The sequence below is a fragment of the Aquarana catesbeiana genome, linkage group LG08 (assembly GCF_042186555.1).
Source record: "Aquarana catesbeiana isolate 2022-GZ linkage group LG08, ASM4218655v1, whole genome shotgun sequence".
In the NCBI taxonomy this organism is placed as follows: Eukaryota; Metazoa; Chordata; class Amphibia; order Anura; family Ranidae; genus Aquarana; species Aquarana catesbeiana.
In genome coordinates, this window is record NC_133331.1 from 294,310,466 (window position 1) to 294,334,408 (window position 23,943).

General features: G+C 44.7%; 1 protein-coding gene across 1 annotated transcript in view; it reads right to left on the minus strand.

The window, feature by feature from the left end:
• Window positions 1-207: 207 nt before the first annotated feature.
• Window positions 208-23,943, minus strand: part of LOC141106809 (uncharacterized) — a 29,343-nt gene continuing 5,607 nt past the window's right edge. Inside the window, exons 5-11 of the mRNA XM_073597735.1 lie at window positions 21,181-22,988; window positions 11,328-11,340; window positions 8,792-8,884; window positions 8,499-8,705; window positions 8,184-8,408; window positions 5,004-5,148; window positions 208-4,424 (exon numbers count right to left, since the gene is read on the minus strand). Of these exons, the coding sequence (XP_073453836.1) occupies window positions 3,028-4,424; window positions 5,004-5,148; window positions 8,184-8,408; window positions 8,499-8,705; window positions 8,792-8,884; window positions 11,328-11,340; window positions 21,181-22,988 (3,888 nt within the window). The 3' untranslated portion in view covers window positions 208-3,027. The remainder of the gene's footprint in view (window positions 4,425-5,003; window positions 5,149-8,183; window positions 8,409-8,498; window positions 8,706-8,791; window positions 8,885-11,327; window positions 11,341-21,180; window positions 22,989-23,943) is intronic.

Below are 23,943 nucleotides of genomic sequence, written 5' to 3' on the forward strand. Positions count from 1 at the left end.
TCCTAAAATCCATACCAGGTCCTTATCTGAGCATGCGGCCTCACTGGCTGGCAAAGGAAGGGGCAATGAGGTGCCCCTGCCTCCTGAACCATACTTGGCCACATGCCTTCAATATGGGAAGGGTTGGCCCCATGTTGATGAGGAAAATGGCCTCTTCCCCACATCCTGGAATAAGGGGTGTCCGAAGATATCTGACTCCCCCCCCCCCCCCCCCCCCCCCAGTTCTATGGGAATAGGCTACATAGTTCCCTTGGATACCTATTCTCTAAAAAAAACAATCAAGAGCAAATACACAGAAGCACCTTAAAAAAATCTTGTAAAAAAAAAAATATCCCACAATGTAATCCAACTTCAATCAGGTTGTCCAGCACTGTGGATCTATCATCCAAAACAACAAACCACCCCCTGATGACCCGCATTGATCACCGATACTCTCACCATCGATGACATTTCCCTGTCTGGCAGCTGAATCTAAGCAAAGGGGCTGATCAGCTGATATCAGGGACCAATATGGTGTCAATCTGACATCATCTGGGATGCCTTCTCGGCCAGTTTACAATTTGAAGCAAGGCAGTTGGCAGCTGGATCATTAGTTACTGGGACCCTAGAGGCCACCTATGTTCTAGCAACTGATGATGACAACATGCAGCCACCTGAATCTTAGCAACCAATAATGCTAGCTACTTGCATAGCATCATTGGTTGCTAGGACACAGACAGTCAGCCGTGTCTTAGCAACCAATCACAGTGGGTTGGCCTTGAGCGTGAAGTTGCCATTTTGTAGCAGTACTAGAGGCACTATTAATGTCTCCTGTTCAGGTGGACAAACTGGGTAACAGCTCGGGTTGGGGGGTCTACCGAAACCCAGTGGCGTCACTATGGTTGGTGTCACCTGGTGTGGTAAACAATAGGTGTTGCAATAAAGATCACCACCGATAAGGCGGACACACACTGACCCTTACCCTAAGCGTTAGACTACCCAGAAAAAGCTTTTTTTTCAATATGGCACGAAGCTCTTCCAAATCCACCGTGACTGTGATCAACAAGTAGAGTCTCCTTCCCAGATGTTAATCGAATCTCACATAGATGTAAAACATAAAACACTTCTGTAGCAAGGTCTCCAGGCCACCTCCAGTCTAATGAGAACTTTCAGAACCAAAGATAGCTGACATCCTTCTGTATTTGGTGGGTTGTGAGGCATAGTGGGTGCAAGATGGATCAAGTTATTGGGGCGCCAGACACTTGAATGCAAAAGAGATGTTTATTTCTCTTACAATCTTTAATGGGGGGGGGGGGGGGGGTTAGGGCCAGGACACCCAAGTAGTTGCAGATTCAATTGGCAGACTTCGAGACCTCAATAGGAGGACAGCCGTACAGGGAAAGGCCTACAGCAAGGATCCACATCTGCACGTGTAGGATTGCTGTCTCCTATGGTAACAGTCTTTAACAGTTCCTAACTCAACGTAACAGTTCCTTCAGCTTCACTACAACTTCTTGTAGTTCTTCACCACTGAGCTCCTGGTCTCTTACTAGGCCCTCTGATTCACTAACTCTGAATCCCTTGAACTCCTCCAATCATTATGGTGGTATCTTCCTCAAGTGTCACCCCACTTCCCTGCTGGGTCCCTAGCTTGGCACTCCCGATACTTCTCAACCTTCACCCCTGCTGACCGGCTCAGTTCCTGACTTGACACACAAGGCTGCTCTGCAAGCGTCACCGCCGCTGGTTGGGTCCCTGACTTGATCACCGCCTGAAGTTTCCCGATTCTCCACCGTCCCCGGTTGGTGAGAATACTGCTCTGGTACTTGCTTCAGCTACTCACGGTGGTCCCTGGTAATAAGATGGTTGGTCCCTTAGTGGCGACAGCTTCCCCTCTACCTCTGACCAAGACAGGTTCTCCGGCCGGCAGAAACGTCACTTCTGGTTGGACTGCAAGCCCCACTCCCAACCCTGCTCTGCTCTCTTGCTTCTGGATAGGCCCTCAGACAGCCTGGCAGCCAGACGCCCCCGGGATAGGCCAATCTCCGGCCTAGCAGCCCGAGGCACACGACACACGTCCACCGAGACAGCCATCCAGATGGCACCGAACCAAGATCACCTGACCCCACCCAAATATATAGGCTCTCCCAGCAGGCCAAGGGATTCAAGAAAACCCCTGCCCATTGGCTGAGATACCCCATATACCCATAACCTGACCTTGAGTTGTCCTTCTCATATCTAGTACCACCATGTGCCCGGCCACCAAGTGGTAGAAGAGAAAAGTGCAACAAGGCCAAACTTAGGGAGAAATCAATAGATCTCTAACAATCAACCAGGGTAATTACTCCTGGCAAGTAAATTTGTGAGGAGCATCCCTGCCTAAACCCCAGGGTGATACACTTCAGTGCACAGTATTACTGTTAAGGTGCTTTAATAAAAAAGTGCCAAATTACTCACAAACATTGAATATGAAATCACATTTGTGTCCACTGACAGCAATGAGGAGTTAAAAAAAAAAACAAAAAACACAATCGCTTCCAACCAACACAATGTCAATGACCGTCAAATGCGGCAACGTCATGTAGCTCGGCACCTCCCTAGGCGTTTCGTCATCATAGACGTCATCAGGGGCGCAATGTCCTTGGAAACAGTCATTTTTTTACTCCTCATTGCTGTCAGTGGTCTGGCTAGTCCAACGCTTAGGGTAAGGGTCAGTGTGTGTCCTCCCTATCAGTGGTGGTCTTCATTGCAACACATTTTGTTTTGGGTCACCGGGATAGTTTGGAATCTTTGATATATGTACTTTATATTTCTATTCAATTAACACACTCTTCACTCAGTGTCTTCATCTAGTATAGGCGCTGCATTTTTATTGCTAATTACCTAGGTGCGGTTCGGACCCCCCCGCACCCCCCCATAGCGACGCCACTGCCATAACCTGAACCTGAAGCTCATCCCTAATATCAAGGTGTGCTTCCTACCATTCTGAGATCTCTGATGTACGGCAAAATATGGTTGATAGAGAAGATCTTTCCTGAACTCAGGACACTAACACACCTCCACGGTTGTGTGGGTTCTCTGATGTCTGGAAAGGCAGGGCTTCTGTGAAAAACATTTCCCGCACTCAGGACAGGAAAACGGTTTCTCCCCAGTGTGAGATCTCTGATGTGTGGCAAGTTCTGATTTCCGCGGATAGCATTTCCCGCACTCGGGGCAGGGAAATGGCTTCTTGCGCGTGTGGCATATTTGATGTCCGTTAAGATGGGACTTCTGGGAAAAACATTTCCCGCACTCAAGGCAAGAATACGGCTTCTCCCCCGTGTGACATCTCCGATGTGCATCGAGAAGTGATTTACGTACAAAACATTTCCCGCACTCAGAACAGGAATACGGCTTCTCCCCCGTGTGAGATCTCTGATGTATGACAAGGTCTGATTTCTGCAGATAACATTTCTCGCACACGGGGCAGGAGTACGGCTTCTTGCCCGTGTGGCATATTTGATGCCCGTTAAGATGGGACTTCTGGGAAAAACTTTTCCCACACTCAAGACAAGAATAAGGCTTCTCCCCCGTGTGCAATCTCCGATGTGCATCAAGAAGCGGTTTACGTACAAAACATTTCCCGCACTCAGGACAGGTATACGGCTTCTCTCCTGTGTGAGATCTTTGATGTATAACAAGGTCTGATTTCCGTAGGTAGGATTTCCCACACTCTGGACAGGAATGTGGCTTCTCCCCTGTGTGGCATATCTGGTGTCCAGTTAGATGGGACTTCCGTGAAAAACATTTTCCGCACTCGGGACAAGGATACGGCTTCTCTCCCGTGTGACACCTCCGATGTGCAGCAAGAAGTGGCTTTCGTACAAAACTTTTCCCGCACTCGGAGCAGGAATAGGGCCTCTCTCCTGTGTGAGATCTCTGATGTATAATAAGGTCTGATTTCTGTAGATAACTTTTCCCACACTCAGGGCAGGAATGCGGCTTGGTCCCCGTGTGGCATCTCTCGTGTCTGGAAAGATTGGATTTCCCTGAAAAACGCTTCCCGCACTCACGACAGGAATACGGCTTCTCCCCCGTGTGAGATCTTTGATGTCTGACAAGTTGTGGTTTAGACGGAAAACTTTTCCCGCACTCGCTACAGAAATATGGCCGTTGACCAGTGTGACATCTTACATGTACACAGAGGCTGGATTTAAAACGGAAACGTTTCCCGCACTCGGGACAGGAAAACTTCTTTTCTTTTTGAGGGACGGCACCGTCCCCCACAGTCTGAGGTTCCTCAGGATTTGAGGAATACGATGGTCCATCCACAATGTGGGGCACCACCAGGATATACGAGGTGGTGGGGTTTTCTGAATACTGTGTGATGTCCTCATCTTCTACTTTACAGTCTGGAGACAAAGTGAGACAATCCTCTGAGGTTTTCCTCATCTCCCGTCCATCTACTAAAATAGAAATGAGAAAGATTATTGCTAGATATGAGTAGGTTGGTTCTCCTAAAACAGTACTCAATCCACATTAGTCAGCTTTTTTGCTGAGGATCATTCCTGGTAAATGGTTCCTCATGATCTCCAACCAGCTCATGTCTGCATTCATAGACTCTTGTCGGTGATAGATCCAATGAGAACTGTACTTTATAGGATTGGCAGTGGTGTGGGGATTTTGGGAGGAGACTCCCCATCCCCTCCTTCATTCGTTATTATCTTGATAAAACAAGATCCTTCCCTATTTTAGTCATTCATAACAGCAGAGCTGAGCTCTATCACAAGTCAGAGAATGAGGAACCTGGTCCTAATGAAGAAGGACTTCTCCTGAAGACCACCATCGTTGAGCTATTGACTCATCACTCATTATCTTCTGACGAAGGTTCAACAATTTGAGGACACATAACAGCCAGACCAATAGTACATTCATAAGGAAGTGTAGCCATGGCAGCCCTCATTTCTCTTTCAGTACAGGGCCCTACTATGGACCAATCAGTGAGCAGTATGGGTGGAGGAATGTATTTAGTGTTAATGACCCACCTGTGCTGATCTCTGTAGGAATGTCCTCCTCTCGAAATGTCCCCGTTATTCCATCCTCCTCCATAGACTGCTGATCATCCCTCACAAGTGTCTCTTCTTCTTCTTCTTCTTTAACCTCAACTTTTATGTCAATCGGATCTCCACCCTAAACCAAGACATTGAGAACAACATTTTTGTAGTATAAGCTTTAACGATCTGAGACCACATAGAAAACATCATCTTGTAGGTCCATACATCGGGCTTGCTTTACGGACATAAATGGAAAGGCAACAGTATGGTCAAAGACAACTCCTGTATGGTGAGACACATCTTATACAGCAAAGACTTTATTTTGGAGGGGGCCAGATGCTTGGTCAGCAGTAGGTTGCTTTAGGTCTGTCAGCAGGGAACCCTGTGTGTTACTAAGTCACAAAAAAAGTACAAAAAAGTGGTCACCGCCCCCCACCTATAAGCAGCAAGGAGCACTGGAAGGGTGACATATGTCAAACTAAACCAAAGAAATTTCCCAACTCAACTTACCGGCTAGCCTGCGACCAACCGAATTGACCTAACAATATGTGTTAAAAACAGGGGTTTAGTGTTACTAAGTCACCAAGTTTTAAGGATTTATTGCCTGTATTCTTTTACTGTCTTGTTCCTAGTCTTTGCAAATTAATTGAATTGCGTTTCAAGGGAAACGGTTGTTTGTTCTCCCGGTTTTAAATGCTGTGTACTCTTCTCGGGAGTCAAGTACTTTCCACTGCTGAGCTAATCTCTCACAACTGGTGGAGAATGCGGGCAACTGTGTAAGCAGCTTTAGTAAATCAGCCCCAATGTGTATAGTCTTTGTAAACAAATTGAATATGTGTTTCATGGGAAATGGCTGTTTGTACTTCCTGTTTAAAATGTTGTGAACTCCTCCCGGGAGCCACGTACATTCCACTGCTGAGCTAATCTCCCACAACTGGTGGAGAATGCGGGCAGCTGTGTAAGCAGGTTTACTTAAGACCAGCATGGCAGAGTTAGTAAGATGTATGATTGCAACAAGCTTTTCAGCATACAGAGTTTTGGCAGCAAGAGCTGGAGAAGCATTTGCAACAGAGCTTTGCAGCTCAGCAGCAAGCTCAGCAACAGAACCATGCAGCTCAACAGCAAGCCTAACAACAAAGTCTTGGGATCCAGCAATAAGCCGAGGCCCACCACAGAGAGTTGCTGGTGGAGAGTTACTGTAGGACAAGAGTGATTCCAAGGAAGCCACTCATTGCCAAAGATGACTGTAGCTAGTGAGCCTGAGGTGTTTTTGACCACTTTTCAAAGGACTACTGAAAGAAGAAGTTGGCCTTAAGAACAGTGAACTGGGCTGGTAACCCCACTATTATCTGGAGATCCCAAAATTTCTTATATGGCCTACAGCCTGCAGAAGCAAAGGATTATGCTCACTTGAAAGCAGACATTTGGGTAGATGTGTAACCCTGAGGATGGGGTACTAACCTAGATGAGAGGGTTGCTCTCTGATACTTTATCATGGAAAAGGGACCTATTATACTGGGTGTCACAGAGGGTAGAGGAAACCATTGAAAAGATTGTGGTGCCTAAACTTTACTGAATGTTGGCCCATGGGCAAATTCTATTGGGCAGAGAAGACCTGAGAGAGAACGGTACAGAGATTATATTTGCCTGAGGTTGGTAACTAGGTAGGAAAGTACTATTCTTCTGCCCCCTACCAAACTTCCACAGCTACTTCCGCTCCTCATAATTAAGGCTCTTTTTGAGAGGATCACTATAGGTTTGGTCACCTCTTTATTGAACACAATTAGGGGGCATAAGCATAATGCAGCAATAATGGACTCTGCTACCTCTCTGATCACTCTCTGAAGCATCTCAGCCAAAACATTAGCCAAAGAGCTTCCTCAGGTTTTAAGTCTTGAAGGCATTTGCAAAGAGATCCTTACAGACCATGGTACCCTATTCATGTCTCAGGTATCTAATAAGCTTTGAAAATGACTGAAGGTAACTCAATTACGTGCTTTAGCATGCCATCCTCACAAAGGTTGGTCTAAAGGTTCAAGAAAACATTGAGGTAGATGGTGGATGATGATGGAAAGAATTGGGACTGTATGATACCTTGCTTGAGGTTCGCAATCGCAGAGGTCCTCCAATCATCCACAGGGTTCTGTATGGGAGGTACCCAAGGAGGCTGTTGTCATTTGATAGAGAAACTTGGAAAAGTGATAGTTCCCCTTATTGAAGAATGACTGGGCATGTCATGTAAACGCAAAATAAAATTACACAGGTAATGCTCATCGTGAAAGAAACATTTGGCCAAAGCACAGTTGACTTAGCAGAGGATTTACAATTGTGGGATATAGTTACTTATCTTTTCCCCCTAGCAGAAGGGTGTTGGTTCTGGTCAACATGCACGGTGGAAAGTAAATTCCTAACAAAATGGCAAGGCCCCTATGAAGTGAGGGGAAAAAGTAGATTGACGTAACACCAGATTGCAAGGCATGAGATAGATACCAAGTTGACTGATCGCCTGGGAACAGCCCAATACATGACCACGTTGGACCTGTCCAAAGCTTATTGGCCCAACATGTGACCAAGATGGACTTGACCGAAGCTTATTGTCAGATTCCCCTCTTCGAGTCAGCCAAGAAAAAAAAAACAGCATTTGTAACTCCCAATGGGGTGTTTTGGTATTGGAGAATGCCCTTTGGGTTACAGAAAGCTCCAACAACCTTTCAAAGGACGATAAACAGGACAATTTGACCCATCAAAAGTATATTGCTGCTTACCTAGATGGCGTGATCATCCTTAGTGAAGATGGGGCCCTCTCATTTTTCACACCTTATTAAACACTATACAGGACGTTGAGTTTACAGCCAATCCTAAAATATGTTCCATTTGGTTAGAGGGAGCAAAATATCTGGGGTGTATCATTGGAAGGAGCATATCAAAACCCCAGGAAAACAAAGTGGAGGCTATCCAATTTGACCATGCCCCACCAACAAGAGTCAAGTTTAAGCATTAGTACTTCATCGGCTAGATTGGTTCTTGGATCATGACTGTTCGCTCACAAGTGGACAGACAATCTAATTGTACCCTAGTGTTTTATCCATACTTTGGTTTTATCATCTCCTAAAGCAGCTTCATCGTTTCAGAAAGGTCAGTTTCATGTTCTAGATGTTCTACCTCACCTACCTGATGATGGTGAGGGATGGTGTGACCTTCCTGTGTGGAATCCCGGGAATACAGAGGACGGGGACATCTCTCTGGTGGGTTTCTGTAGCTGGATGACTCCACCATGGTGTCCTGGTACAGATCTTTGCGTTCTTTTGGAAACTTTGACTCCTCCATCACCCCGTCCTCATCATCCTCTTTTAGCTCTTCTTTCACAATGATTTTAAGATCATTCAGATATCCACTCTGAATATGTGATAATAATAGAAAAAAATGGTAACAATGCAGATAATGTACAGATCCTAATGATACTATCAGTGATTGTTCCTCATCTACCTGATGATGGTGAGGGATGGTGTGATCTTCCTGTGTGGAATCCCGGGAATACAGAGGACGGGGACATCTCTCTGGTGGGTTCCTGGTATTAGGTGGCTCCATCATATCCTTGGGTTCTTCTGAAAACTCCTCCATCACTCCATACTCCTCATCCTCATCTTTATACTCTTCTTTAACAATAATATTATAATCTTCAAGGTTTCCACTCTAAATATAAAATAATTTAAAAAAAAAAATTGTAACAAACATGCTTGTGTAGAAATACTAACCACCAGTGATTGTTCCTCACCTACCTGATGATGGTGGGGGATGGTGTGACCTTCCTGTGTGGAATCCCGGGAATACAGAGGACGGGGACATCTCTCTGGTGGGTTCCCATTACTGGATCCATCTGTAGGAAACACACACACTGACTGAATACATTGTTTCTATGTGTTTATCAGATGATGGGGGATCTAGGTGGACCCTCCATACTGCTCTATCCTTTACAATAAAGTCTCCTCTTACCCGGTGATGTGAGGGGCGGCTGATTGTCCATCATGACGTCCTTGTAGAGATCCTTGTGTCCTTTCTAGTGGTCCTCCTTTTTAAAGCAAAAAAGTGGGCAATGAAGTGTCATTTGCTGGCAATTTTTCTTTGCAGATCTCAGTGCTGCTGCAGCTCTTTCTGTACATCCCAGAGATGCCCCTTTACAGGCAGGATTAGGGCCCCCCAGGCATGTTTTTTAAAGGAAATAGACATTTTTAATATTTCACTTTATAAATTAAAAAAAAATGCCTACTCCTAATGGATTTTAAAACAAAATGTTTTTGTTTTTTTGCATTGGTATATGATCCCCTGGACAGTGCCCGATGCCCCCCCCCCACCCCCACCCCCTTTGCTTTTTTTATATACCCCCTTGCTTATTAGCCAATAAAACCCTCCCCTATATAAACCCCCCATCCCTCGTTAAAAGTGGTAAAAATTCATTAGTATAGACTGATGAGGTGAGAAGGTGATTGGTGGGAAAGGTGACACATCTCCAAAATGAAGGGAATGTTCCGGCCCCGTAAGTGGGGGAATGTTCTGCCCCTGAAGGGGTTAATCTAGGTTTCCACACTATATATGTGTGTATCATCATCTGCTGGAGATAAAAGACGTCACAGTGACTATGGAGGAAGAGGACGGAACATGACGGGAGGTTACTGGGTGTAAATAGAAAATAAGATCATATTACCTCCTCAGCTGCAACTTCCAGCGATGTCTTCTCTCTACCTCCTCCCGACTCACCTCTCACCCGGAACTTCTTATTTATACATGACATCACTTCCTCTCCATCACTGACATCACTTCCTGCCTATTATGGAGACTTCCTGTCTGGGTTAAAGTGAGATCACCATCTTGTGGAGCTCAGAGGAACTGCAGCCCTGAAAAACGTCTCGTAGTATAGTAAATAATATAGTAAATCTAAAACAGAGTTCGGGAACACCCACCTTCTCCAAATGCCACTAATTCACCACACCAGGTGATGGGCAAGCACCATAATTACACCAGCCTGCGAGCTCTAGAGCATTGGGAGGTGCTTTGAGAGGAGCCCCCATGGCAAGTCTGGAGGTTGTCACCGTTTTACAAATGTTTTTCTTTTTTTTTGCACTTTTAAAAATTGTACATGGCATTACAAGATAACGTCTAGACATTTAATTGCATATATCTCAAGCATAGATCTTATAGACTTAGTAGAAGAAATAATTACAATACTGTTGTTGACTTTTTATTTCGCTTGATAAAACCACCAAAGGTGGAGAGAATGGGCTCCAGTAATAACCAATTGGCTGAAATCTTCAAAATATACTGACCAGAACAGCCCTGGAAGGTAATACAGTAAAATAGAGGTGAGTCGAAAGAGGGTCCATAGTAAGTCAGGCCTAAGGGTGTTCCATTGTGCCGTTGGAGCCAATCTGGCCTTAAGGTGATAGAGCCAAAGGATGGGAAGTCCAAGGCCGCCTGAATTCTGAGGTCAATAACATGTTTTTTATACCTAGTGTCATAAACAGAGCTACAGAGAGTACAGGGACAAGGGAGGGTGGTCAATACATGAAGACACTGGCAGAGTCCAGAGTCCCGAGAATTCAAAGTTCCTTAATCCAGACACAGGTAATAACCATAAAAACAGCACTCTATGATCCCATGGCTGTCACCAGGTGTCTGGATGGACACCCGTGGCAGCTCACTAAATTGGACAAAGACCTTGTTTGGTGAAGGAGGAATGAGGATAGGCCTTACTTTGGACAGGTAAAGCAAAGCTATGAAGCTTCTTCTATTTTTTTAGCTTAGGGTTCACAATTCAGGCTTAGGGTTTACAATTCATCCCAGACCTAAAAGGCCTGGCCAATTATGGGGGTACCCCCACGCTGTTTTTTTTTCTATCTCTGGCTCCTTTGTTTACATGGCCAGGTATTCCCTTCATCTATCCCCCTTATTCTAGATGAGGGTCTGGTATAGATGTTAATGTGAGACCCACACGTACACATCTCTAGATGGAGACATGTGTTCCAAGTCTTTACTATAAATGAAGAAAGGAAGGTGTTACTAATTAGTGGCTCCATACATGGTGATGAATCCACATACTGCACCCAATAAACACCTTCACATTCATTGAGGGAACATCTACATTACAGATAAACTTATTAGAATACAAGCAACCATAGGCATCCTAAGGGGGAAGATGTCATTTAATGGCAGTAGTGCTATAGAAGTCAGAGGTTCAGGTGGGCAAACTAACCCAATCTGGCTATATAGCGGCGATTGGAAAACAGTTGGGTGTGGGTTGAACTCAAGGTTGTCCCACACCTGAAGCTTATTCCTAATAAACATATAAAAATACAAAAAACATATCACAAAATAATATTGTAACTAATGCAGGCCATACATGGGTCAAATTCTGAACAAAATTTTCCTTAGAAAATCAGAAATTTAGTGCGTTTTGTGATCCAATGGTGACATCATTGATTTCAAAATTCAACCAACCAAGCCTTCAATGTCACCTCATGTTGCTACAGAAAAGAATTTTCGTGGCCCGGGAATCTTCTTTTCTTTCCAGGTCACAGCCCATGCGGATTTCTTTTTTCATTATATTTCTCCCATCATTGATTAGAAATTTATTTGCTTTTCAAAAAAATTCCAACATGCCCAAACACTCAATTCGATGGCCGCACGATAATCAGCCCTTGCTGCAGCCCCACCAATGGTGTGAAATTCGAACGAAAATTCTTAGTTACAATTTTCGAAAGAAAATTCTTTTGGAATTCGACCCATGTATGGCCGGCTTAAATAGGCAAAATCAAGAAACACGGCAAGCAGAATAGGAGACCTTGATGTTCTTATGGATTGAGAATGTAGTTGGTATTCCAGAAACACGGCTTGACTCCTCACAAGACTGGGCTGTTTGTATTCAGGCTGATCCTCTTGTTTAGAGGGACATGGGACATAGAAAAGATGGAATGGGGTTTCTCTATGTTGGATGTGATGTGAAAGTGAGGAAGAAAGATGATCTTGTGGTTGGAGGTGGTGATGGTGTGGAGGAGGAATTATGGCTGGAATGATAGATGGGTCTATGAACTGATGGACTTATAATTGGAGTATAATACAGACGTCCTGAGATTTATGGGGAGGATGAGAATCAATAACCAATCTGGCTCACTTGTGGTAGAAAGGGGGAAAGAGGAAATAAACATTTAATATAACAAATCCAAAGTCAAACTTTTATTAATCAGGTTACAAAGAATATCCCCCTTAGTCCCCCATAGACTACGAGCTAATAACATTGTTTGAGAAATCCAATAATTTAGTCGGTGTTCCAGAAACACGGCTTGACTCCTCACAAGACTGGGCTGTTTATATTCATGTTGATCCTCTTGTTTAGAAGGACACGGGACATAGAAAAGATGGAAAGGGGGTTTCTCTATGTTAGATGTGATGTGAAAGTGAGGAAGAAAGATGAAGGAATTACGGGTGGAATGATATGAGTCTATGAAATTATGGACTTATCATTGGAGTCTTCAACAGACATCCTGAGATTTATGGAGAGGGTGAGAATCAACAACCAATGTGGCTCACTTGTGGCAGAAAAGGAGTAAGAGAAAATAAACATTCAATATATCAAATCCAAAGTCAAACTTTTATTAATCAACTTAGCCTACGAGTTAACCACTTGCCGACCGCCGCACGACTATATACGTCGACAGAGCGGCACGGGCAGGCAAAAGGACGTATATGTACGTCCTTGCCTGCCCGCGGGTGGGGGGTCCGATCGGACCCCCCCCCGGTGCCTGCGGCGGTCGGCAAATCTCCCCCGGCGATCGGTGGTGAGGGGGAGGCCATCCATTCGTGGCCCCCCCCTCGCGATCGCTCTCAGCCAATGGGATAATTTCCCTGCCTCTGTATTGTACACAGAGGCAGAGGAAATGATGTCATCTCTCCTCGGCTCGGTATTTTCCGTTCCGGGCCGAGGAGAGAAGACTGAAATGTAAGTGCACCAACACTACACACACAGTAGAACATGCCAGGCACACTAAACACCCCGATCCCCCCCCCGATCGCCCCCCGATCCCCCCCCAATCACCCCCCCCCCCTGTCACAAACTGACACCAGCAGTTTTTTTTTTTTTTTTTTTCTGATTACTGTATTGGTGTCAGTTTGTGACAGTTACAGTGTCAGGGCAGTGAGTGTTAGGCCCCCTGTAGGTCTAGGGTACCCCCCTAACCCCCCCTAATAAAGTTTTAACCCCTTGATCACCCCCTGTCACCAGTGTCACTAAGCGATCATTTTTCTGATCGCTGTATTAGTGTCGCTGGTGATGCTAGTTAGGGACGTAAATATTTAGGTTCGCCGTCAGAGTTTTATAGCGACAGGGACCCCCATATACTACCTAATAAAGGTTTTAACCCCTTGATTGCCCCTAGTTAACCCTTTCACCACTGATCACCATATAACTGTTACGGGTGACGCTGGTTAGTTTGTTTATTTTTTATAGTGTCAGGGAACCCGCCGTTTATTACCGAATAAAGGTTTAGCCCCCTGATCGCCCGGCGGTGATATGCGTCGCCCCAGGCAGCGTCAGATTAGCGCCAGTACCGCTAACACCCACGCACGCAGCATACGCCTCCCTTAGTGGTATAGTATCTGAACGGATCAATATCTGATCCGATCAGATCTATACTAGCGTCCCCAGCAGTTTAGGGTTCCCAAAAACACAGTGTTAGCGGGATCAGCCCAGATACCTGCTAGCACCTGCGTTTTGCCCCTCCGCCCAGCTCGGCCCAGCCCACCCAAGTGCAGTATCGATCGATCACTGTCACTTACAAAACACTAAACGCATAACTGCAGCGTTCGCAGAGTCAGGCCTGATCCCTGCGATCGCTAACAGTTTTTTTTGTAGCGTTTTGGTGAACTGGCAAGCACCAGCCCCAGGCAGCGTCAGGTTAGTGCCAGTAGCGCTAACACCCACGCACGCACTGTACACCTCCCTTAGTGGTATAGTATCTGAACTGATCAATATCTGATCCGATCAGATCTATACTGGCGTCCCCAGCAGTTTAGGGTTCCCAAAAACGCAGTGTTAGCGGGATCAGCCCAGATACCTGCTAGCACCTGCGTTTTGCCCCTCCGCCCGGCCCAGCCCAGCCCACCCAAGTGCAGTATCGATCGATCACTGTCACTTACAAAACACTAAACGCATAACTGCAGCGTTCGCAGAGTCAGGCCTGATCCCTGCGATCGCTAACAGTTTTTTTTGTAGCGTTTTGGTGAACTGGCAAGCACCAGCCCCAGGCAGCGTCAGGTTAGTGCCAGTAGCGCTAACACCCACGCACGCACTGTACACCTCCCTTAGTGGTATAGTATCTGAACTGATCAATATCTGATCCGATCAGATCTATACTGGCGTCCCCAGCAGTTTAGGGTTCCCAAAAACGCAGTGTTAGCGGGATCAGCCCAGATACCTGCTAGCACCTGCGTTTTGCCCCTCCGCCCGGCCCAGCCCAGCCCACCCAAGTGCAGTATCGATCGATCACTGTCACTTACAAAACACTAAATGCATAACTGCAGCGTTCGCAGAGTCAGGCCTGATCCCTGCGATCGTTAACAGTTTTTTGGTAGCGTTTTGGTGAACTGGCAAGCGCCAGCGGCCTAGTACACCCCGGTCGTAGTCAAACCAGCACTGCAGTAACACTTGGTGACGTGGCGAGTTCCATAAGTGCAGTTCAAGCTGGTGAGGTGGCAAGCACAAGTAGTGTCCCGCTGCCACCAAAAAGACAAACACAGGCCCGTCGTGCCCATAATGCCCTTCCTGCTGCATTCGCCAATCCTAATTGGGAACCCACCACTTCTGCAGCGCCCGTACTTCCCCCATTCACATCCCCAACCAAATGCAGTCGGCTGCATGAGAGGCATTTTTATGTCCTCCCGAGTACCCCTACCCAACGAACCCCCCAAAAAAGATGTTGTGTCTGCAGCAAGCGCGGATATAGGCGTGACACCCGCTATTATTGTCCCTCCTGTCCTGACAATCCTGGTCTTTGCATTGGTGAATGTTTTGAACGCTACCATTCACTAGCTGAGTATTAGCGTAGGGTACAGCATTGCACAGACTAGGCACACTTTCACAGGGTCTCCCAAGATGCCATCGCATTTTGAGAGACCCGAACCTGGAACCGGTTACAGTTATAAAAGTTACAGTTACAAAAAAAGTGAAAAAAAAAAAAAAAAAAACACAAACAAAAATATAAAATAAAAAGTAATAGTTGTCGTTTTATTGTTCTCTCTCTCTCTATTCTCTCTATTGTTCTGCTCTTTTTTACTGTATTCTATTCTGCAATGTTTTATTGTTATTATGTTTTATCATGTTTGCTTTTCAGGTCTGCAATTTTTTATACTTTACCGTTTACTGTGCTTTATTGTTAACCATATTTTTGTCTGAGTACAGCATTCACGACTTTGAGTGGTTATACCAGAATGATGCCTGCAGGTTTAGGTATCATCTTGGTATCATTCTTTTCAGCCAGCGGTCGGCTTTCATGTAGAAGCAATCCTAGCGGCTAATTAGCCTCTAGACTGCTTTTACAAGCAGTGGGAGAGAATGCCCCCCCCCCCCCCCACCATCTTCCGTGTTTTTCTCTGGCTCTCCTGTCTCAACAGGGAACCTGAGAATGCAGCCGGTGATTCAGCCAGCTGACCATAGACCTGATCAGAGACCAGAGTGGCTCCAAACATCTCTATGGCCTAAGAAACCGGAAGCTACGAGCATTTTATGACTTAGATTTCGCCGGATGTAAATAGCGCCATTGGGAAATTGGGGAAGCATTTTATCACACCGATCTTGGTGTGGTCAGATGCTTTGAGGGCAGAGGAGAAATCTAGGGTCTAATAGACCCCAATTTTTTCAAAAAAGAGTACCTGTCACTACCTATTGCTATCATAGGGGATATTTACATTCCCTGAGATAACAATAAAAATGATTAAAAAAAAAAAAAAATGAAAGGAACAGTTTTAAAATAAGATAAAAAAGCAAAAAAATAATAAAGAAAAAAAAAAAAAAAAAAAAAAAAAGCACCCCTGTCCCCCCTGCTCTCGCGCTAAGGCGAACGCAAGCGTCGGTCTGGCGTCAAATGTAAACAGCAATTGCACCATGCATGTGAGGTATCGCCGCGAAGGTCAGATCGAGGGCAGTAATTTTAGCAGTAGACCTCCTCTGTAAATCTAAAGTGGTAACCTGTAAAGGCTTTTAAAGGCTTTTAAAAATGTATTTATTTTGTTGTCACTGCACGTTTGTGCACAGTTGTAAAGCATGTCATGTTTGGTATCCATGTACTCGGCCTAAGATCATCTTTTTTATTTCATCAAACATTTGGGCAATATAGTGTGTTTTAGTGCATTAAAATGTAAAAAAGTGTGTTTTTTCCCCAAAAAATGCGTTTGAAAAATCGCTGCGCAAATACTGTGTGAAAAAAAAAAATTAAACACCCACCATTTTAATCTGTAGGGCATTTGCTTTAAAAAAATATATAATGTGTGGGGGTTCAAAGTAATTTTCTTGCAAAAAAAAATAATTTTTTCATGTAATCAAAAAGTGTCAGAAAGGGCTTTGTCTTCAAGTGGTTAGAAGAGTGGGTGATGTGTGACATAAGCTTCTAAATGTTGTGCATAAAATGCCAGGACAGTTCAAACCCCCCCAAATGACCCCATTTTGGAAAGTAGACACCCCAAGCTATTTGCTGAGAGGCATGTCGAGTCCATGGAATATTTTATATTGTGACACAAGTTGCGGGAAAGAGACAAATTATTATTATTTTTTTTTTTTTTTTGCACAAAGTTGTCACTAAATGATATATTGCTCAAACATGCCATGGGAATATGTGAAATTACACCCCAAAATACATTCTGTTGCTTCTCCTGAGTACGGGGATACCACATGTGTGAGACTTTTTGGGAGCCTAGCCACGTATGGGACCCCGAAAACCAAGCACCGCCTTCAGGCTTTCTAAGGGCGTAAATTTTTGATTTCACTCTTCACTGCCTATCACAGTCTCGGAGGCCATGGAATGCCCAGGTGGCACAAACCCCCCCCCCAAATGACCCCATTTTGGAAAGTAGACACCCCAAGCTATTTGCTGAGAGGTATAGTGAGTATTTTGCAGACCTCACTTTTTGTCACAAAGTTTTGAAAATTAAAAAAAGAAAAAAAAAATTTTTTTTTTTTGTCTTTCTTCATTTTCAAAAACAAATGAGAGCTGCAAAATACTCACCATGCCTCTCAGCAAATAGCTTGGGGTGTCTACTTTCCAAAATGGGGTCATTTGGGGGGGTTTTGTGCCACCTGGGCATTCCATGGCCTCCGAAACTGTGATAGGCAGTGAAGAGTGAAATCAAAAATGTACACCCTTAGAAATCCTGAAGGCGGTGATTGGTTTTCGGGGTCCCGTACGCGGCTAGGCTCCTAAAAAGTCCCACACATGTGGTATCCCCGTACTCAAGAGAAGCAGCAGAATGTATTTTGGGGTGCAATTCCACATATGCCCATGACCTGTGTGAGCAATATATCATTTAGTGACAACTTTGTGCAAAAAAAAAAAAAATAAATAAATAAATTGTCACTTTCCCGCAACTTGTGTCAAAATATAAAATATTCCATGGACTCAACATGCCTCTCAGCAAATAGCTTGGGGTGTCTACTTTCCAAAATGGGGTCATTTGGGGGGGGTTTGTGCCATCTGGGCATTTTATGGCCTTCAAAACTGTGATAGGTAGTGAGGAGTAAAATCAAAAATGTACGCCCTTAGAAATCCTGAAGGCAGTGATTGGTTTTCGGGGCCCCGTATGCGGCTAGGCTCCCAAAAAGTCCCACACATGTGGTATCCCCATACTCAGGAGAAGCAGCTAAATGTATTTTGGGGTGCAATTCCACATAGGCCCATGGCCTGTGTGAGCAATATATTATTTAGTGACAACTTTTTGTAATTTTTTTTTTTTTTTTTTTTCATTATTCAATCACTTGGGACAAAAAAAATGAATATTCAATGGGCTCAACATGCCTCTCAGCAATTTCCTTGGGGTGTCTACTTTCCAAAATGGGGTCATTTGTGGGGGTTTTGTACTGCCCTGTCATTTTAACACCTCAAGAAATGACATAGGCAGTCATAAATTAAAGACTGTGTAAATTCCAGAAAATGTACCCTAGTTTGTAGGCGCTATAACTTTTGCGCAAACCAATAAATATACACTTATTGACATTTTTTTTACCAAAGACATGTGGCCAAATACATTTTGGCCTAAATGTATGACTAAAATTGAGTTTATTGGATTTTTTTTAGAACAAAAAGTAGAAAATATCATTTTTTTTCAAAATTTTCGGTCTTTTTCCGTGTATAGCGCAAAAAATAAAAACGGCAGAGGTGATCAAATACCATCAAAAGAAAGCTCTATTTGTGGGAAGAAAAGGACGCAAATTTCGTTTGGTTACAGCATTGCATGACCGCGCAATTAGCAGTTAAAGCGACGCAGTGCCAAATTGTAAAAAGTGCTCTGGTCAGGAAGGGGGTAAATCCTTCCGGGGCTGAAGTGGTTAATAACATTGTTTGGAAAAACCCATCATTTAGTTGGTGTTCCATAAACATAGCTCGACACCTCACAAGACTGGGCTGTTTGTATTCATGCTGATCCTCTTGTTTAGATTGGACATAGAAAAGATGGAGGGGGGGGTTCTCTATGTTCGATGTAATCTAATAAAAATTATCTTGTGGTTGGAGGTGGTGATGGTGTGGATTTGGAATTATGGGAGAAATAATAGATTGGTCTATGAACTGATGGACTTATCATTGGAGTCTACTACAGACGTCCTGAGATTTATGAGAAGGGGAAGAGTCAACAACCAAAAAATATCCCTCTTAGTCCCCCATGGATTTAAAGTAATAATGAGTTAATACCATTGCTTGGGAAAACCCATCATTTAAGCTGGCCATACACTATACAATTTTCCTGTTCAACTTTCCTTTAGATTTACCAAAACCATATAATATGAGGTCAAACCTAAACCCTTTCAATTTGTATGCAATCAGACAGGCCCTTGCACTACATAGTTGAAGGTAAATCTAAAGGAAATTGAATCAGAAAATTGTATAGTGTATGGCCAGCCTTATTCTCTGTTCTAGAAACAAGGCTTGACTCCTCACAAGACTGGGCTGTTTTTATTCATGCTGATCCTCTTGTTTAGGACACATGACATAGAAAAGATGGAGGGGGAGTTCTCTATGTTAGATGTGATGTAAAAGCGAGGAAGAAAGATTATCTTGTGGTTGGAGATGTGATTGGTGTTCCAGAAACACGGCTTGGCACCTCACAAGACTGGGCTGTTTGTATTCATGCTAATCCTCTTGTGTAGAGGGACAAGGGGCATAGAAAAGATGGAGGTCGGTTTCTCTATGTTAGATGTGATGTGAAAGTGAGGAAGAACGATGATCTAGTGGTTGGAGATGTGGTTGGTGTTCCAGAAACACGGCTTGACTCCTCACAAGACTGGGCTGTTTGTATTCAGACTGATCCTCTTGTTTGGAAGGACACGGGACATAGAAAAGATGGAGGGGGGGTCCTCTATGTTAGATGCGATGTGAAACCGAGGAAGAAAGATGATCTTGTGGTTGGAGGTGGTGATGGTACGGAAGAGGAATTACGGGTGGAATGATAGATGGGAATAAGAATGTAGTTGGAGTTCCAGAAACACGGCTTGGCTCCTCACAAGACTGGGTTATTTGTATTCATGCTGATTCCCTTGCTTAGAGGGACACAGGGCATAGAAAATATGGAAGGGGGGTTTCTCTATCTTTGATGTGATCTTATACAGATGATCTTGTGGTTGGAGGTGGTGATAGTGTGGAGGAGGAATTACGGGTGGGATGACAGATGGGAATGAGACTAGTTGACTCCTCACAAGACTGGGCTGTTTGTAGTCATGCTGATACTCTTGTTTAGAGGGACACGGGACATAGAAAAGATGGAGGGGGTTTCTCTATGTGAGATGTGAAAGTGAGGAAGAAAGATGATCTTATGGTTGGAGGTAGTGACGGTGTGGAGCAGGAATTACGGGTGAAATGATAGATAGGAATGAGACTAGTTGGTGTTCCAGAAACACGGCTTGACTCCTCACAAGACTGGGCTGTTGGTATTCATGCCGATCCTTTTGTTTAGAGGGACATAGAAAATATTGAGAGGGGTTTCTCTAGGTTAGATGTGATGCGAAAGTGAGGAAAAAAGATTATCTTGTGGTTGGAGGTGGCGATGGTGTGGAGGAGGAATTATGGGTGGAATGATAGATGGGTCTATGAAATGATGGACTTATCATTGGAGTCTACAACAGGCGTCCTGATATTTATGGGGAGGGCGAGAATCAACAACCAATGTGGCTCACTTGGGGTAGAAAAGAAATAAGAGAAAATAAACATTCAATATATCAAATTCAAAGTCAAACTTTTTATTAATCAACTTAGCCTACGAGTTAATAACATTTTTGGGGAAAACCCATCATTTAGTTGGTGTTCCAGAAACACGGCTTGACTCCTCACAAGACTGGGCTGTTGGTATTCAGGCTGATCCTTTTGTTTAGAGGGACACAGGACATAGAAAAGATGGAGGGGGAGTTCTCTATGTTAGATGTGATCTAATAAAGATGATCTTGTGGTTGGAGGTGGTGATGGTGTGGAGGAGGAATTACGGGAGGAATGATAGATGGGTCTATGAAGTGATGGACATTGGAGTCTACTGTAGACGTCCTGAGATTTATGAGAAGGAGGAGAGTCGGCTCGTTCCAACAAGTACATTTGGAAAAAATAAAAACACAAGAATAATTAAAACTAAAATCTGAAGGTGCACTTTAATTAATCACCTTACAAAGAATATCATCATATTAAAAATATCCCGTATACTTTATTATCAATTTGTGTGATAATATATTTGCAATTTTATCAGGTAAATATGCAATGTCTCATTTAAAAATGTCATATTCGGCACTTTCATCCAGCAGATGGCACTCTCCAGGCACTTAGACAGAATTTTTTGAACATTTCCCACACTCAGGACAGGAATACGACTTCTCTCCCGGGGTATGTAATTTGATTTCCATGGAGAAGACCTTCTGCACCCAGGTCAGGAACGGGGCTTCTCTCTTGAGTGAGACTTCTGATGTCTGGAAAGATAGGACTTCTGTGCAAAGCATTTCCCGCACTCAGGACAGGAATACCGCTTCTCCCCCGTGTGCAGTCTCTGATGTGCGGTAAGAGAGGACTTATGTGAAACACATTTCCCGCACTCAGGACAGGAATAGGGCTTCTCTCCCGTGTGCAGTCTCAGGTGTGCGGAAAGAATGGACTGCTTTAAAAAACATTTCCCGCACTCAGGGCAGGAATACAGCCTCTCGCCTGTGTGCAATTTCTGATGCGCAGAAAGATAGGACTTCTGCGAAAAACATTTCCCACACTCAGGACAGGAAAACGGCTTGTCCCCCGTGTGTAAGCTCAGATGTGCGGAAAGAGAGGATTTTTTAAAAAAACATTTCTCGCACTCAGGGCAGCAATACAGCCTCTCCCCCGTGTGCATTCGCTGGTGTGCGGAAAGAGAGGACTTCTGTGAAAAACCTTTGCCGCACTCAGGACAGAAATGCAACTTCTCGCCTGTGTGAAGTGTTTGATGTATGGAAAGGCTAAACTTCCGTGAAAAACATTTCCCACACTCAGAGCAGGAATACGGCTTCTCCCCCGTGTGCAACCTCTGATGTATGGAAAGAGTAAACTTCCGTGAAAAACATTTTCCGCAATCAGGGCAGGAATACGGCTTCTCACCAGTGTGAGTTGTTTGGTGTTCATCTAATTCCGATTTAGCGGCAAAACATTTCCCGCACTCAGGGCAGAAATTTAGATTCTTACCCGTGTGTAATCTCTGATGCTTGACAAGAGTGGACTTATGTGAAAATAATTTTCCGCACTCAGGACAGGAATACGGCTTTTCGCCCGTGTGAGACGGCAGGTGTTTATCCAAGTCTGATTTTATGACAAAACATTTCTTGCACTCAGAGCAGGAATACGGCTTCTCCCCCGTGTGAGACCTCATGTGTATGGCAAGAGCAGACTTCTGTGAGAAACATTTCCCGCACTCAGGACACGAACACACCTTCTCCCCCGTGTGAGATCTTTTATGCAAATTAAGACGGGACTTGAAATGGAAATGCTTCCCGCACTCAGTACAGGAAAACCTCTCATGTGTTAGAAGGACGGCACCGTCCCTCACAGTCTGAGGTTCCTCAGGATAAGAGGAATACGATGGTCCGGTACCGTCCCTCACAGTCTGAGGTTCCTCAGGATAAGAGGAAAATGATGGTCCGGCACCGTCCCGCACAGTCTGAGGTTCCTCAGGATAAGAGGAATACGATGGTCCGGCACCGTCCCTCACAGTCTGAGGTTCCTCAGGATAAGAGGAATACGATAGTCCGGCACCGTCCCTCACAGTCTGAGGTTCCTCAGGATAAGAGGAATACGATGGTCTGGCACCGTCCCTCACAGTCTGAGGTTCCTCAGGATAAGAGGAATACGATGGTCCGGCACCGTCCCTCACAGTCTGAGGTTCCTCAGGATAAGAGGAATACGATGGTCCGGCACCGTCCCTCACAGTCTGAGGTTCCTCAGGATAAGAGGAATACGATGGTCCGGCACCGTCCCGCACAGTCTGAGGTTCCTCAGGATAAGAGGAATACGATGGTCCATCTACACTGTGTGGTGCCGGATGGACATTTGAGGTAGTCGGGTTTTCTCCTGGACTATACTGTGTGATGTCCTCATCTTCTACTTTACAGTCTGGAGACAAAGTGAGACAATCCTCTGAGGTTTTCCTCATCTCCCGTCCATCTACTAAAATAGAAATACAAAGATTATTACTAGACATGTGCAGATTGGTTCCCCTAAACCAGGACTCCGCCCACATCAGGCAGCTTTGTCTCTGAGGATCTTACAATTCCCCCCTGAAGGTAACTAGTAAATGGGTCCTCTGATCTCCTACCAGTTCATTTCTTTATTCATGGACCTTAGTCAGAGAGTGAGGAAACAACGAGAACTGTCTCTCTCGTTCAGCTGAGGAGGGTAACACACCTACACTATATGCTTCACTTCCCCATGTTTCCCCTGAGCTGTGTTTGTGGACCGATTTGGAAGCAATTATTGTCCTCTGCTCAATCCGTCTATACCAGCGGTCCGCAACCTTTGAAAGGTGTGACCAGGGGTGGGAGCCAGAGTGTGATTGGCTGGTTTGACTTAGCCCTGCCCCTGACACCAATGCTGGGGGTTATTGTGGCAGTCACCGATGCAAATGCTGGGGGTTATTGCGGCAGTTACTGACACCAATGCTGGAGGTTATCATGGCAGTTACTGACACCAATGCTGGGGGTTATTATTTCAGTCATTGACACCAATGCTGGGGGTTATTATTTCAGTCACTGACACCAATGCTGGGGGTTATCATGGTAGTCATTGACACCAATGTTGGGGGTTATCATGGCAGTTACTGACACCAATGCTGGGGGTTATCATGGCAGTCACTGACACCAATGCTGGGGGTTATTATTTCAGTCATTGACACCAATGCTGGGGGTTATTATTTCAGTCACTGACACCAATGCTGGGGGTTATCATGGCAGTCACTGACACCAATGCTGGGGGTTATTATTTCAGTCACTGACACCAATGCTGGGGGTTATCATGGCAATCACTGACACCAATGCTGGGGGTTATTATTTCAGTCATTGACACCAATGCTGGGGGTTATTATTTCAGTCACTGACACCAATGCTGGGGGTTATCATGGTAGTCATTGACACCAATGTTGGGGGTTATCATGGCAGTTACTGACACCAATGCTGGGGGTTATCATGGCAGTC